The 12,315-nt window shown below is 52.0% G+C and overlaps 1 protein-coding gene across 1 annotated transcript; it reads right to left on the reverse strand.

Annotated features, from left to right (window-relative positions):
• Positions 1-904: 904 nt before the first annotated feature.
• On the reverse strand, positions 905-11,980 carry ect2 (epithelial cell transforming 2). The gene is made up of 25 exons (XM_067229895.1): positions 11,955-11,980; positions 11,437-11,590; positions 11,174-11,253; positions 10,626-10,724; positions 9,179-9,361; positions 8,966-9,055; positions 8,599-8,706; positions 8,414-8,487; positions 8,073-8,203; positions 7,850-7,965; positions 7,633-7,695; positions 7,134-7,356; positions 6,124-6,248; positions 5,930-6,049; positions 5,614-5,682; positions 5,109-5,219; positions 4,865-4,961; positions 4,655-4,736; positions 4,373-4,451; positions 4,059-4,178; positions 3,711-3,849; positions 3,394-3,548; positions 2,981-3,088; positions 2,417-2,557; positions 905-994 (listed from the first exon to the last, which is right to left on the reverse strand). Exons 2-25 carry the CDS (start codon positions 11,555-11,557, stop codon positions 905-907), a joined length of 2,724 nt encoding a protein of 907 aa, XP_067085996.1. The 5' UTR covers positions 11,558-11,590; positions 11,955-11,980.
• Positions 11,981-12,315: the final 335 nt, after the last annotated feature.

Genomic DNA, 12,315 nt, shown 5'->3' on the forward strand with positions numbered 1-12,315 from the left:
CATAACCAAATAAAACAGTAGAAATATACTAAATCAGTCATGTGAAAAAGCATTTGATACGTACAAGACAAACAAACAAATAAGAACATTGAAAAGGTATAACAAACCAAAAGGAGAAAAACACAAATACTAAGAAGAAGAAAAAAAAATAGGGGGGAGAATATGAGAAACATATTTTTTTTTTTTATAGATTTATAAAATGATTCTGAAGAATAAATATATAGACTACTTGGACGACACCCTTTCCCTTCTCAAACAGAAAACCTTGACGGAGTAAAACCATCGGCTTTTTAAAACAAGAAACAAATGCACATCATGGCAGAGAGCATGTGCTCATTTTTCAGTTTGCTTGAATTCCCCCCTAATCCTGATCCTTTGCATGAAAAGTAAAAACTATTCGAGAGCTTTATAAAAGCTGGATGCTATTAACAACTGAAACCAACAGGCTTGTTCCCATAAAACAAAGAAATACTTTCATTGGTTAATCATTTAGGTGACGGCTGCTAACCCACTGCGTCAAACTCTACATAGAATATGTCAGTGAAACTAAATCTCAATAAATGATATATATATATAAGTGAAGTTAATTCGATAAGCCAAAAGTAAAAGTGCCAACAAAGCACGGAGGGTCAGTTCGTAACATTGTTCATACGAGAGCATCCTTCATTTTGACCAGCCAGGCCATCCACACAGCCTGTATAAATCAAACAAACACTTTAGACCCTAACACAGTGCAGTACCATAGCATATCAACCAGAGGGAACGTCCGAACGGAACCCAAGTTACAGTAGTGTGTTTCATCCCGCCTGCGCTTCTGTATCTGTCTGTCGCCCCGGGGGGGAGGATGAGGGGGGCCGGGCGGGGGAGGAGGAGAGGGTGGGAGGAGCAGGGGGTGAGGGAGAAGTCAGATGAGGTGGGTGGTCGATCGGCTGAACGTGTGGTACTTCCTCTCGAACATGGAGGACAGGTTGACCATGGAGGGAGAATGGGCAGCCTGAGGAGAGAGGGATAAAGACAGGGGGGAAAAAAATGGAAAGAAGGGGAATTAAAATCAAGTTTTGAATGAAAAAAACAACAAAAACGTTCGAGGGCAATGAGAATGACGGGTCACACAGGTGTGAGAAGCGGGAATTCTAAGGCGGAGGAGGAGGGGATTCCAAAACGTCGATCGTTACGTCCAATCATCCCCCCCCCCCCCCCCCCCCCCCAAAACACCTTGTGAGCAGTGGCCCACACACACAGAGCCACTGCGGGAAGACGTGTTTCCACCATCCCAAATGTGGAGAGTAGGTGAGTGCTGCAAGTTAGTGACAGACGTAGACCCTCCACCATGTCTACTGATAGGTGCCCCCCCCCAAAACATCATCCCAGGTGAGTTACACCCCCAGGTGAGTTAGTAGAAACCTGTAGATTAAGCCTCCGTCCCAAACACCCTTACGGCCATACTATGACCATGCCCATATGGAGATGTCTTCATTTAACAGATGGGAGCAATGTGGGAAAACCATATTGCTTTGCCCTATCCAATCCACCTTCGATCTCCATAAGGGCTTAAGGGGGGTGGGGTGGGGGGGGTAAGATTTGTGATGTTGCCCCTGAACACCTCACTATAGTCATGCTCACTTCAGAAGGTGCTGCTGGAGGACCAGTAGGGGGGGGGGGGGAGGGAGGGAGGAGGGCGCTAGAGCAGGGTCTCCTTGCGAGGGCTCTGCGGGCCTCCCTTGCGGGGATCGCAGGGGACCAGTGCGTCCCTATACTTGTCCCCGGGGTGGAACCTGACTCTGGGGTGGCTGGAGATGGGTTCGGGGGAGGATGGGGATGGGGGCGGGGCGGACCGAGGGTGGAGCCCGGTGACGGGGCCTGGGGCCGGGGGGCCAGCGGGGGCCGGGCTGCAGGGCGTGGTGCGTATGCGGACGGAGGCGCGCGGCCGGGGGGGTTGGTCGAGGGAGTTGGAGCGCTGCACCGAGGCGCCGGCGCTCAGGGAGGCGTCGCTGTCGCTCAGGTTGAAGGTGGAGGAGGAGCGAGCCATCTGAGGTGAGGGGGGGGGAGGGCAGACACAGGGGGGTTAGGAACTGACATCTACAGAACACAGAGAGTGGAGGGAAAGAGAGAGAAGACAGAGAGCGAGAGAGATACAGAGAGCGAGAGAGATACAGAGAGCGAGAGAGATACAGAGAGCGCGAGAGAGAGCGAGCAAACCAGAGAAAGTAGAGAGAATTCGGCAGCCATTAACCTCTACATCGTGCAGAAATCGCTTCAAGTAATTATCCGACATCAGCGATCATAATAAATACAAATAACAGGAGAGGGAGGAAGTGAGCCGTTCACAAACAGACAAAGAGACGAGAGCAAGTTGGGGAAAGAGAGAGGTGGGGTGGGGGGGAGAGATGGATTGAGAGAAGGAGGAGGAGGTTACCGCCAGGGTGGAGCTGCTGCCCATGCGGCCCATGTTGTGAGAGCCCAGCCGGGGGCTCCTCTCGTCTGGGGTGCTGCTGGCCATGAAGGCCCGCTGGATCACACGCTTGGGGGTCTTGGTGAAGGAGAAGGCCCTGGTCACCTGGGAGGAGAAGGAGGATGAAGCATACAGACACTAGAGGTGGGAATCTTTTGGTACCTCACGATTCGATTCTTGGGGGTCACGGTTCGATTAAAAATCGATTCACGAATTTTCTGATTCACGATTGGATTTTTTATCAACTTTCGATGCTTACATTTGATGCCAGTTTGCTGCTTAGTGTTACTTGTTTCTATTTGACTGTGATAGGCAGTTAAGTGTGGAAAAACACTGCATCAAAACCTTGAAATGTATAGTTTTTCTTGCAGTTTAGTGAACTCATTGTTATTATATATATATATATATATATATTTTTTTTTTTAATGAATCGCTAGACTGAATCAGGATTCAAATTCGAATCTATTTTTCCCCCCACCCCTAACAGACACACATCTTCTCCGCGTCGGGGCGTATTCGGCCGCTCACCTTCTTGGAGGTCTTCTTGATGGCCCGGGAGGCCTTGCTCAGGGTGCTGTCCATGTCCTTGGTGCTGACCTGCACTGAGTCAGGCTCTGTGTTCTGGATCAGGTCCTCCTGTACACAGAACGAGCCCCATGAACACCCAGCCAGCCAGTGACCTCACCCCCCTGAGAGAGCCCAGAGGAGAGGCTGGGAGTAAGGGGGACTCTGGGTGTATCAGAATGAACGATGGACCAGAGGAAAGGCCGGTCCGGGTAAAGAACGGAGGGGATGGGCGGAGGGCGCCGAGGCTGGATGGAGGGACGGATGGATGCACGAAGGCTAGGGGGGATGGATACAGGGGGACCCCAGAATGAGGGAGGGATGCCTGGAGAACGCAGAGAGAGAGAGAGAGAGAGAGAGAGACAGATGGTCCTCACCGCGTCAGCCTTGCAGATGGTGTTGGCGATGTGTCTGCAGAGCATCTTGAGCCAGGCGGTCTTGACGGTGTCCTCCCCGCTCAGCTGGAAGCTGAACAGCAGGTTCTCCTGCTCCGTGGGGGGGTGCACCACCAGGGCAAAGGCATTCTGGCAATCTGGGGGGAGGGTTGTCCGTATGTCAGTAAGTACAAGTAGTGGCACGTGGCCAGGCTACATGTGTGCGTGTGTTCATATGCACACGTGTGTTTGTGTACTGCCTAGGAAGTGTGAAGGTCGTGCGGGTACTGTGTGGGGAGAAGAGAGTGTGTGTGTCTCACCCTCGGTGTCCTGCAGGTCCAGCACCCTCCTGATCTGGGACAGGGGCATGAGGGTTATGTGTTTGAGGTGGGCCGGGGGTCTGGTCTGGCCCAGGGGGCTCCGGAACGTACTGATCACCTTGTGACGCTTCCTGGCAATCTAGGAGGCACACACACACACACACACATTTATCTTCCACAGGACATGAGGCTACCATTTTTTGTGTGTGTGTATAAATGCATAAATAAATAATAAATGCATATATACAGTGTATATCCTTTTTTATATTAATAAAAATATGAATGAGGGACAGCTAAGAGAAACAGGAAGTGCTAGGTATGTCCAGTAGACAGAAGGAGGAAGGTTACCTCCAGACAGTCGTTGAAGAGGAAGAGGGTGACGTTTTCGCCACGGTCGCACGGCTTGTCTCCCAGGGCGATGGTCTCAACGCGGTGGACCAGACTACGATGGGAGGACAGCAGGTTGGCCTGGAGAGAGGTGGGGGGGGGGAGGGCGAGAGAGAGAAAGGGGTGAGACAGACAAGGGGAGAGACAGACAGAGAGACAGGGGGAGGAGAGACAGGGAGTGGCACATAGCACGAATGAAACCTACAGAACTGGCATTCCACACCTGAGGCCTATTCCATAAAAATCGGGTTTTACGAACCAGGCACCACACTTACCGGGCAGCCGTCCACCTCGTAAACGACATCAAAGATCTGTTTCTGCCCTTCCGTCTTCCTCTTGTCCTCGTTGATGTGGCTGGAGGGAGGGAGGGGAGAAGGGAGGGAGAGACACATTCATAGGTCTTCAGAACAAAAGCTGAGACGAGGGAGAGGGACATGTCTGGTGGTAAACACCAGGTTGTAAGAACCCGGTCCCGAGTGTACGGTTCCAAATCCCCGGGTCCCGGTGAGGCAGGGGGAGGGAGGCAGGGGGAGGGCCGGCGGGGGACACACACTCACGTCATCACCTCCCTGAGGGACTCGATGGCCCTCTCCAGGGTGACCTTGTCAGGGTTGTCATCGGACGTGTGCTTCTTGATGTCTGCGGGGGGGGGGGGGGGAGGGGCGCATGGGCGCAGAGGGAGGGGAAGAATTGCCGGCCTTGTATGAATAGTTGAACCGATAAGGTAATGCTAGCGGTGGCCAGTCTCTGTACAGTGTGCGTGTTACCGTTGAGCAGCAGTGCTACACTGGGTAGTCTCTGTACAGGACGGATGAGCAGCTCCACCAGGGTCTGACGACCACACTCAGGCTTGGACTGGTTGATCTGGTTGATCACACAAACAGTGAGAAACAAGAAGAAAAAAAACACCCACGCATGCTTAAACTGACTGGGTTTGGGCACTGGCAGACACACACACACACACACACACACACACACACACACACACACACACAGGGTAGCTGAGCCTACCTTGAGGAAGGCGTGGAAGCGAGGCTTCTGTTTCTCACAGCGGACGATGGTCTCCTTGCTCATCTCAAAGAAGTTGACGAACGGCGGGTAGGCCTTGACCAGGTCTTTAGACTGGGAGACGGAACACAGTAAACACCAGCCCCTTTCACCCAGGCACCCCCAACATCGCCTTAACAGAAGACCCCTGGTTATACCGGCTCTGCTTGTTTACACGGAACCAAACAAAGCCGGCATCATGGTGCCTCGTGAGAGATTTCAGATAGCGTTCTGGAATGACAGGCTTGAGTGTTAGTGTGCAGGCCCAACATTTACACAGATGTCAGTTTGTCTCTGTGACTACCTCCATTGTCGGCTTAATGCCGGTACAACAATGACACCTGACTCCCATCCCATTTATACAGAACTGTGAGCCGGCATGAAGGAGCATCATCGAAAGCTATCACACTCGTATTTCATCCTGCGTTTACCTCAGAGGGGACTGATGCTAATGCTAGCTGCTACTCACATATTTGAGGATGATGTCTCCTACGCTCTTGTCCTCAGACCAGTCCATCACCAGCTCCTCCAGGTCAGCCTACGACACACACCCACACACACCTTAAAGATATGGTAGAGAGCTCTTCCCACACCTTTAGTCTGATGGATTTGAGGGACTTTTAACCCAACGTCCATGACCAGAAACACAGAAGAAATGTACTCTAACAGGGAGCGTAAACTACACACAGCTGTGGAGTGTGACTGAACAGGACAGAGGCGATTGGCTCAGATGATCTATTTTTTGTTGTTGTTGTATTGGTGGTCAAGGAGAAAGGCCCGCCCACCTTGATCCTGGTGTGGACGTCGTAGATTTCGGGGATGCTGCCAAATATGGTCTTCATTTCCTCCGGGGCCAGGATGGGCCCGCCCACCTGGCCCTCCTTCTCCAGGGGGATCTTAAACAGCTGCACAGAGAGAGGGATAGTCAGAGGCTGGCACACACACAAACTCACTCTGACACACACACACACACACACACCTGCAGCACGGTGGAGAGGATGCCCACGTAGTTGCTCTCTGTCTGGTACAGCTCCTTGGAGACGTGCCACCTGGCCGACTGCTTGCCCGGGGCCGGGGTGGAGCTCTTCGACGGCCTGGAACTCTCTAGAATAAACACCCGGGAGATGGAGAGAAGCCCATTCCACCTCAGTTTGGTTTTCATTGACAGTGTAAAATGGGTAATATGTGGGTTGTCTGCCACAGAATGAGATTCAAGACACTGAAGTATTGTCTGGGAAGCTGTGACTGTGTGCTAGTTAAGCTAATCTGGTGGACCTGATTTGTTCAGACTTTCCCTAAGACGCACTGCCTCCTGGGAAATGGAGTCCACCGTCCTGGAAGTGGCTTCCGTGTCTGCTGGCTGAGGAGGGAGCTGCTCGGAGCTGAAAGGGCTCTCTCTGGGGTCAGCCTGTCTAGTGTGGGCCTGGCAGGGGCTTGGACACGGAGGGTGGTACTGCTGGAGACTGAAAATAGGGGTGCTCTCTGTGAGTGACTGGTGGGGACTGGGGGACAGGGTCTCTGGGTGAGGCTGGTCGGGACAGGGGCTGGAGGTCTGGAGACCGGGGCCTGGTTCTCTGAGGGAGGACTCCCTGAACGGGGTGTGCTGTTGGGGGCTGGGGAGGGCCGAGGCTGGCTGGGGGGTGCTAGTGCGTTGGAAGGAGCAGTCGCCCTGCCTGTCTGTCCTACTCCTCCTCTCCCTCGCACTCGTTCGCCTGCTCCTCCTCTCCTCCATTCCTCCACCTCTCCTACGCCTGCCGCTTCCTACACTGGCTTCTGAAACACACAACCAGGGGTCAGGTCTCTAACCCCCCCCCCCCCCCCCACAGGCCATACACTTTCGAGGTCAAAGGCAAAGCCACTTTCCCGCCGGCCTGGAGAGCGAACGCGTCTCACCTCCTTCTGGAAAGTTCCATCGATCAACAACGCACAAACCAAAAAACGTCGGAACTACGGGGCGTTGCTACGGGTGAGGGGGGGGTGTTTCCTGACCTGCCAGGGCCTTGCACGTGTCCGGGGTGTTGGAGAAGTCCAGCAGGGAGCCCATGGACATGGAGTGCTCGGCCGAGGGCCGCTTGCGGGGGGGGAAGGGCGAGATGTCCGTCTCCTTGGTGAGCTGGGCCAGGGTGTCCCTGAGGCGCCGTCTCTTGCGGTTGCTGTTGGGGGTGTTGAGGGAGAGCAGCGACACGGCCTTTTTCATCGTGGGGCTGTCCGTCTGGGTGGGGGAGGGGGGGTGGGGGGAAGAAACAGGAGTTTTGGAGGGGGGAGGAAGGGTTATGGGGTGGCAGGGGAGAAAAGAGGGATGGGATAGATTTTGGAAGAATTTTTTGGGGGGGTTGGCAGTGGGGGGGGGGGGGGGGTAGAGAAAAAGAGGACAGGAAGGCAGGTTTTTAAATGTTATTATTTCTCAAACTAGAGCGGGGGAGATGTTGTGTTGTTGTGGAAGGGCACCGTTTGCCTCCGGAAAACATGTCTGCAGCAGCAGACTCACCCTCTCATAGGAGTACATGGACTCCCCTGCCCTGGCATCCATCTGGATGCTGCCCCAGAACCACTAGAACACACAGAGACAGACAGTGTTCATACTAGTCACATGAACCAGTGCGGCCTTTGTCATTGTAACCGACAGGCAAACTGCTTGTCTAGTGTAGAGAGAGAGAGAGACAAAGAGAGAGCGAGAGAGAACAGAGACACAGGGAGAGGTTCACCTCCTGTTTGACTACGTAGAGCTTCTTGGCTGGCGCGAAGGGCAGCTCCTTCACGGAGTTCTCCTCGACAACCATATGGGTGCACTTCTCATCTCCCACCTCCAGATGGAGACCACCTGACAGACGCAACAGACGCAAAAAAAAAAAAGTCAGACCCCCCCAAACCATGAAGGACCACCAATAGCCTCGGTGTCTGCATAGGCGCGTCCGGCCCCCCCCCCACCGTGTTTGAGGGTCCTCTCCTCCATGTTGGTTTTGTCCTCCTCGGAGAAGCCCAGGAAACTCAGCACGCAGTCCTGGAAGGGCGGCACCTTGAACTCGGTGCGGAACGCCTCGTCGCCGGCATGGAAGGTTCTGGAAGGAACGGAGAAGCTGTCGTCGGTCACCCGTGGGAGCCCTTTCCTCGCTCATGTGCGACTCTCAGCAGCGAGGTTCGACCCAGAGCTAGGCCAACTCGACATGCATATATACCAGCGTTACAGTGGTCTACGCTATTCCCATTCTCTGTGCAATAAGTCAGCCAGAGGGGCTTGGACCAGTGTCCGGGGCGGGGAGACGACTTACACCTCATCCCTGCGCTCCCAGGCCTTGTGGATCCAGGCGGGGGTGAGGATGGGGGTCCCCATGCACACGGCCAGCTGAGAGGGGAGACGGAGGGAGAGGAGGTTAGGAGCCTCTCCTGGACAGAAGGGCAGAGGGTGTCGGAGACACAGAGGGAGGGGAGGAGGGGTAGGGGGGAGTGGGCGGACCTTGTACTTCTCTCCATGCGTGGAGTAGGCGATGAGGTGGGACACCTTGGTACTGAAGTCCTTCCGGATTGTACCGCCCATGTGGTGCACCAGGTTCACCAGGTTTTTCTGCATGGGACACACACACACACTCTCCCTATCAAAACCAGCATTGGGAGGCACTCATCCATGATAACTGGAACGTCCTAATATAACGATATGTTCTCTAACTTAAGTCAAAATCAAAGGTTAGAGGTATGACTCTAATTTCTGATCATCACTCATCCCTTAGTGATGAGTGGGGAGAAGTAATGAGTAGGGTGTGTGATGGTGACTTCAATGTGTGTGTGTGTGTGTGTGTGTGTGTGTGTGTGTGAGCGGCACGTACCACTTCCTCCTTGTTCCTGAAGCCGGTGAAACACAGGGAGAGGTTCAGCATGGTGGTGGAGTAGAGAGGCCGTGAGGAGAACGGGAGAGGCTGTAGAAACACACACACACACAGTAAGACACGCACAAAAACACAGTGTCTCTTTCCGGGTTTTATAAGCCAGACTAACAGCTAAATGATCTCCTCCCCCCTTGAATCCCGTCCCCTCCTCACCTCCTCCCTCCCAGCACAGTACAGCACCACAGGGGGACCCACGATGCGGTTGTCGTTCTTGTACAGGTAGCTGTAGTCGGGCGTGTCGAAGTCCTTGAGCACAAACACCGTCTCAAACTCGGCATTCTCGCCGTCCCCGAACTCCCGGACGTTGTCCGTCTTCAAGCAGGTTTTGTTGATGTCCTGAGACAGAGAGAGAGCGAGGGGCCGCCGTGAGTGAGAGACACCGACACACGCGCTCTCTCACTCGCATAGCTATCTGCCAGCTATTTCCCTCGTGTTCGAGACTGAATAGAACAGTCTGTGCCTTGACGTGTGATATTTTATGAGCGTGGGTTGAAGTTAGAGTACTCTGGCGTTTGTCATACAACGAGAATGTTGCCGTTGGAGGTTAGAATTGGCAGGTGCATCATGGTACACACACAGGAAGGATCAGAATGACACGTAGGTATTTGAGTCAGGAGAAAAGCATCTTGCGCATTCAAAGACCAACACACACACACAACCATGATGCACTTGCTCAATACCACAAGACAACATACCCAGAGCTCTGGGAGAAGTTTAGTTTGGTTTAGTTAGACTCTAGAAAGGAATTAGGGAGTCAGGTGGCTGAGCGGTTAGGGAATCGGGCTAGTAATCTGAAGGTTGCCAGTTCGATTCCCGGCCGTGCTTAATGACGTTGTGTCCTTGGGCAAGGCACTTCACCCTACTTGCCTCGGGGGGAATGTCCCTGTACTTACTGTAAGTCGCTCTGGATAAGAGCGTCTGCTAAATGACTAAATGTAAATTAAATTAGAAAGACGACACAGCCTTTGACAGGTGACACGGCAGGCACCACCTGTGAATTCAAACAGGCAACACATCCCTGATCCAACCACGTGACAAAGACCAAGCCTTACTGGAAACACACCCACAGTCAAGAGAGTACGATTAGACACGTACGCCGCATTGTTAGATGTTACATTTTGAGTTAAAGACACCAACAAAGGTCGTTTCCCAGACCTAAAATCAATGCATCTGGTCATCTCTGGTCTACTCGCTACATGTTTGACAGAAATGAACAACTTGCTCCATTCCTTCCCCCTTAAAGTTTAGTCTACCATTCTCGCCAAACCAATTCATGTCAATTAAAAGTCAAAACACCGTTCCACTCACACATGAACGTAACTAAGAAACACACACTTCAGGAGGGAAAAAAATCAAAGCTCAACGTCTACAAATCGGTCTGGGAAACCCACCTAAGTGTTAATACGGAAAAACCAAGACAATGAATTAACCAGAGATGAACCGCAATTTGAAAAAAATCACCCACCAAATCCAGTGCATCCCCTCTTATGATTGGCCATGCAGCATAAACAATGCCTGTGTGGGAAACGATAGAAGCCGTGCATGCGACACTCCCCGATCTCCGGACACAGACAGGCGTATATACACTTATATACTGTACCATATTGACTATAGACTTAATCATGAGTTTCTCTCCGGCATTGAGGCCTGGTTCTCCGCCCTTTAGCTTAACCACGGGAACCTCCATCACTTTGATGGCCTGCGGGATGAAGCCATTGGGTGAACATTAGCCTGGCGGCTAGCTCTGGCGGCTAGCTCTGGCACAGACAGAACTGCTCTGACTGTGGAAACACAGGATTTACACAGCTGGATAGAGAGAGAGAGAATGAAACAAACGGGTAAAGCAGGAGATCGAGAGGGATGAGGGCACACACTCGTCAAACGGACGCATCTGTGCGCCCCCAAGCCAAGCTGACTGTGAAATCGTGACTTGGTTTTCGACACACAGCCCGGTGACAACTCCCAGTCAACCATCCATGACTCATTGAGGACACCAGGCCACAACTGCCATTACTGATCAACTGCCATTCTTGTTGACCTACTGGTCAACAGGAGATCTCAACAGACAGAAAGGAATTGAATGAAGTCATCGACTGCCCACACTAGGAGTCAAAATGGCCAACACGGTCTTTGTACAGACCCCAGTACCTGTAGTGCTTTGACAAGTGCTTCATTTTTGCCTGCATCTCCCACCAGCACCACTCTGGTCTCCACTCGCGGCAGCATGTCTATGGGAGAGACAACACAGGGGAGAGAGAGAGAAGCACAGGCTGGGAGTGACAAAGAGATTCTCAGCAGCCAGGCAAAAAAGGATCAAACAAAGCGTTCACGTAAGAGATGGTGTGTGTGTGTGTAGACATGAATGTGTCTCTGTGTGTGTCACTGCGCACTTGTCCAGACTCCGAACCAACCTTCCATGTCATCACAAGCCATGTCCAGGAACGTGTGGTCTACCATCCTGGAGTCGCAGACAGACACGTCCACCAGCAAACTGCGAGCAGTCCCCAAGGTAATGATACTGCTGTCAGCCATGATGCCCTGACAGGACACACTGGCAGCACAGACCTGTACAGAAAGGTAACACAAATAGAATCTGACATGCAAATGTTTTTCCAAAAATGGTCAGGAGTCAACTGAACTTCAGAGTGATGTAAACCAATTCAGAGAAAGAAGGTATTGATTTGTGTTGGTGTTTTGGACATAAGGCAGCAACATCAGTTTTTGAGTGTGAAATGTCCATAATTAAACGACCTAAAAAGTGACAAACGTACAACTAACCAACCTCTACCAACCACTGACTGTATCTTTGCTGGCAAGGTGGGTAGTGGTGGCAACAGTCCATGTTGTTACCGAGTTCTGGCTAACATAAGCTCGCTTTATGTTGAAAACAACTACAATAACGTATAAGGTCAAATGTCGAAGAACTTACCAATGCCAAACGTTTGAATGAAGAACTCAAGCTAGCAGTTGGAGGCTGAATAGCAAGCTAGCAAGCTTTCACCTCGCAGGTAAACTGGCTGGTCGACCAGTTCAGCAAACTCAAGATGGCCTGCTAGTCAACTTGCGACACAAACGCGATCCTCAGTTTTGATCGATCAGCCTAACAAAATCCAGATTTTTCCACTATAGCCAACAATCAAACAGTTCCCACCTACTATCAAGGTTTAATAAATACTTAAATATTCGCAACGTATGCTTGGATGTCTCTAATCTACTTAATTTAATCGTTTGACAGCTGTTAGATCCATTGCAGCGATCTGTGCTCCCGTAGACATCCTGCGGCTCAATCT

Source organism: Osmerus mordax, chromosome 26, assembly GCF_038355195.1.
Source record: "Osmerus mordax isolate fOsmMor3 chromosome 26, fOsmMor3.pri, whole genome shotgun sequence".
Taxonomy (NCBI): domain Eukaryota; kingdom Metazoa; phylum Chordata; class Actinopteri; order Osmeriformes; family Osmeridae; genus Osmerus; species Osmerus mordax.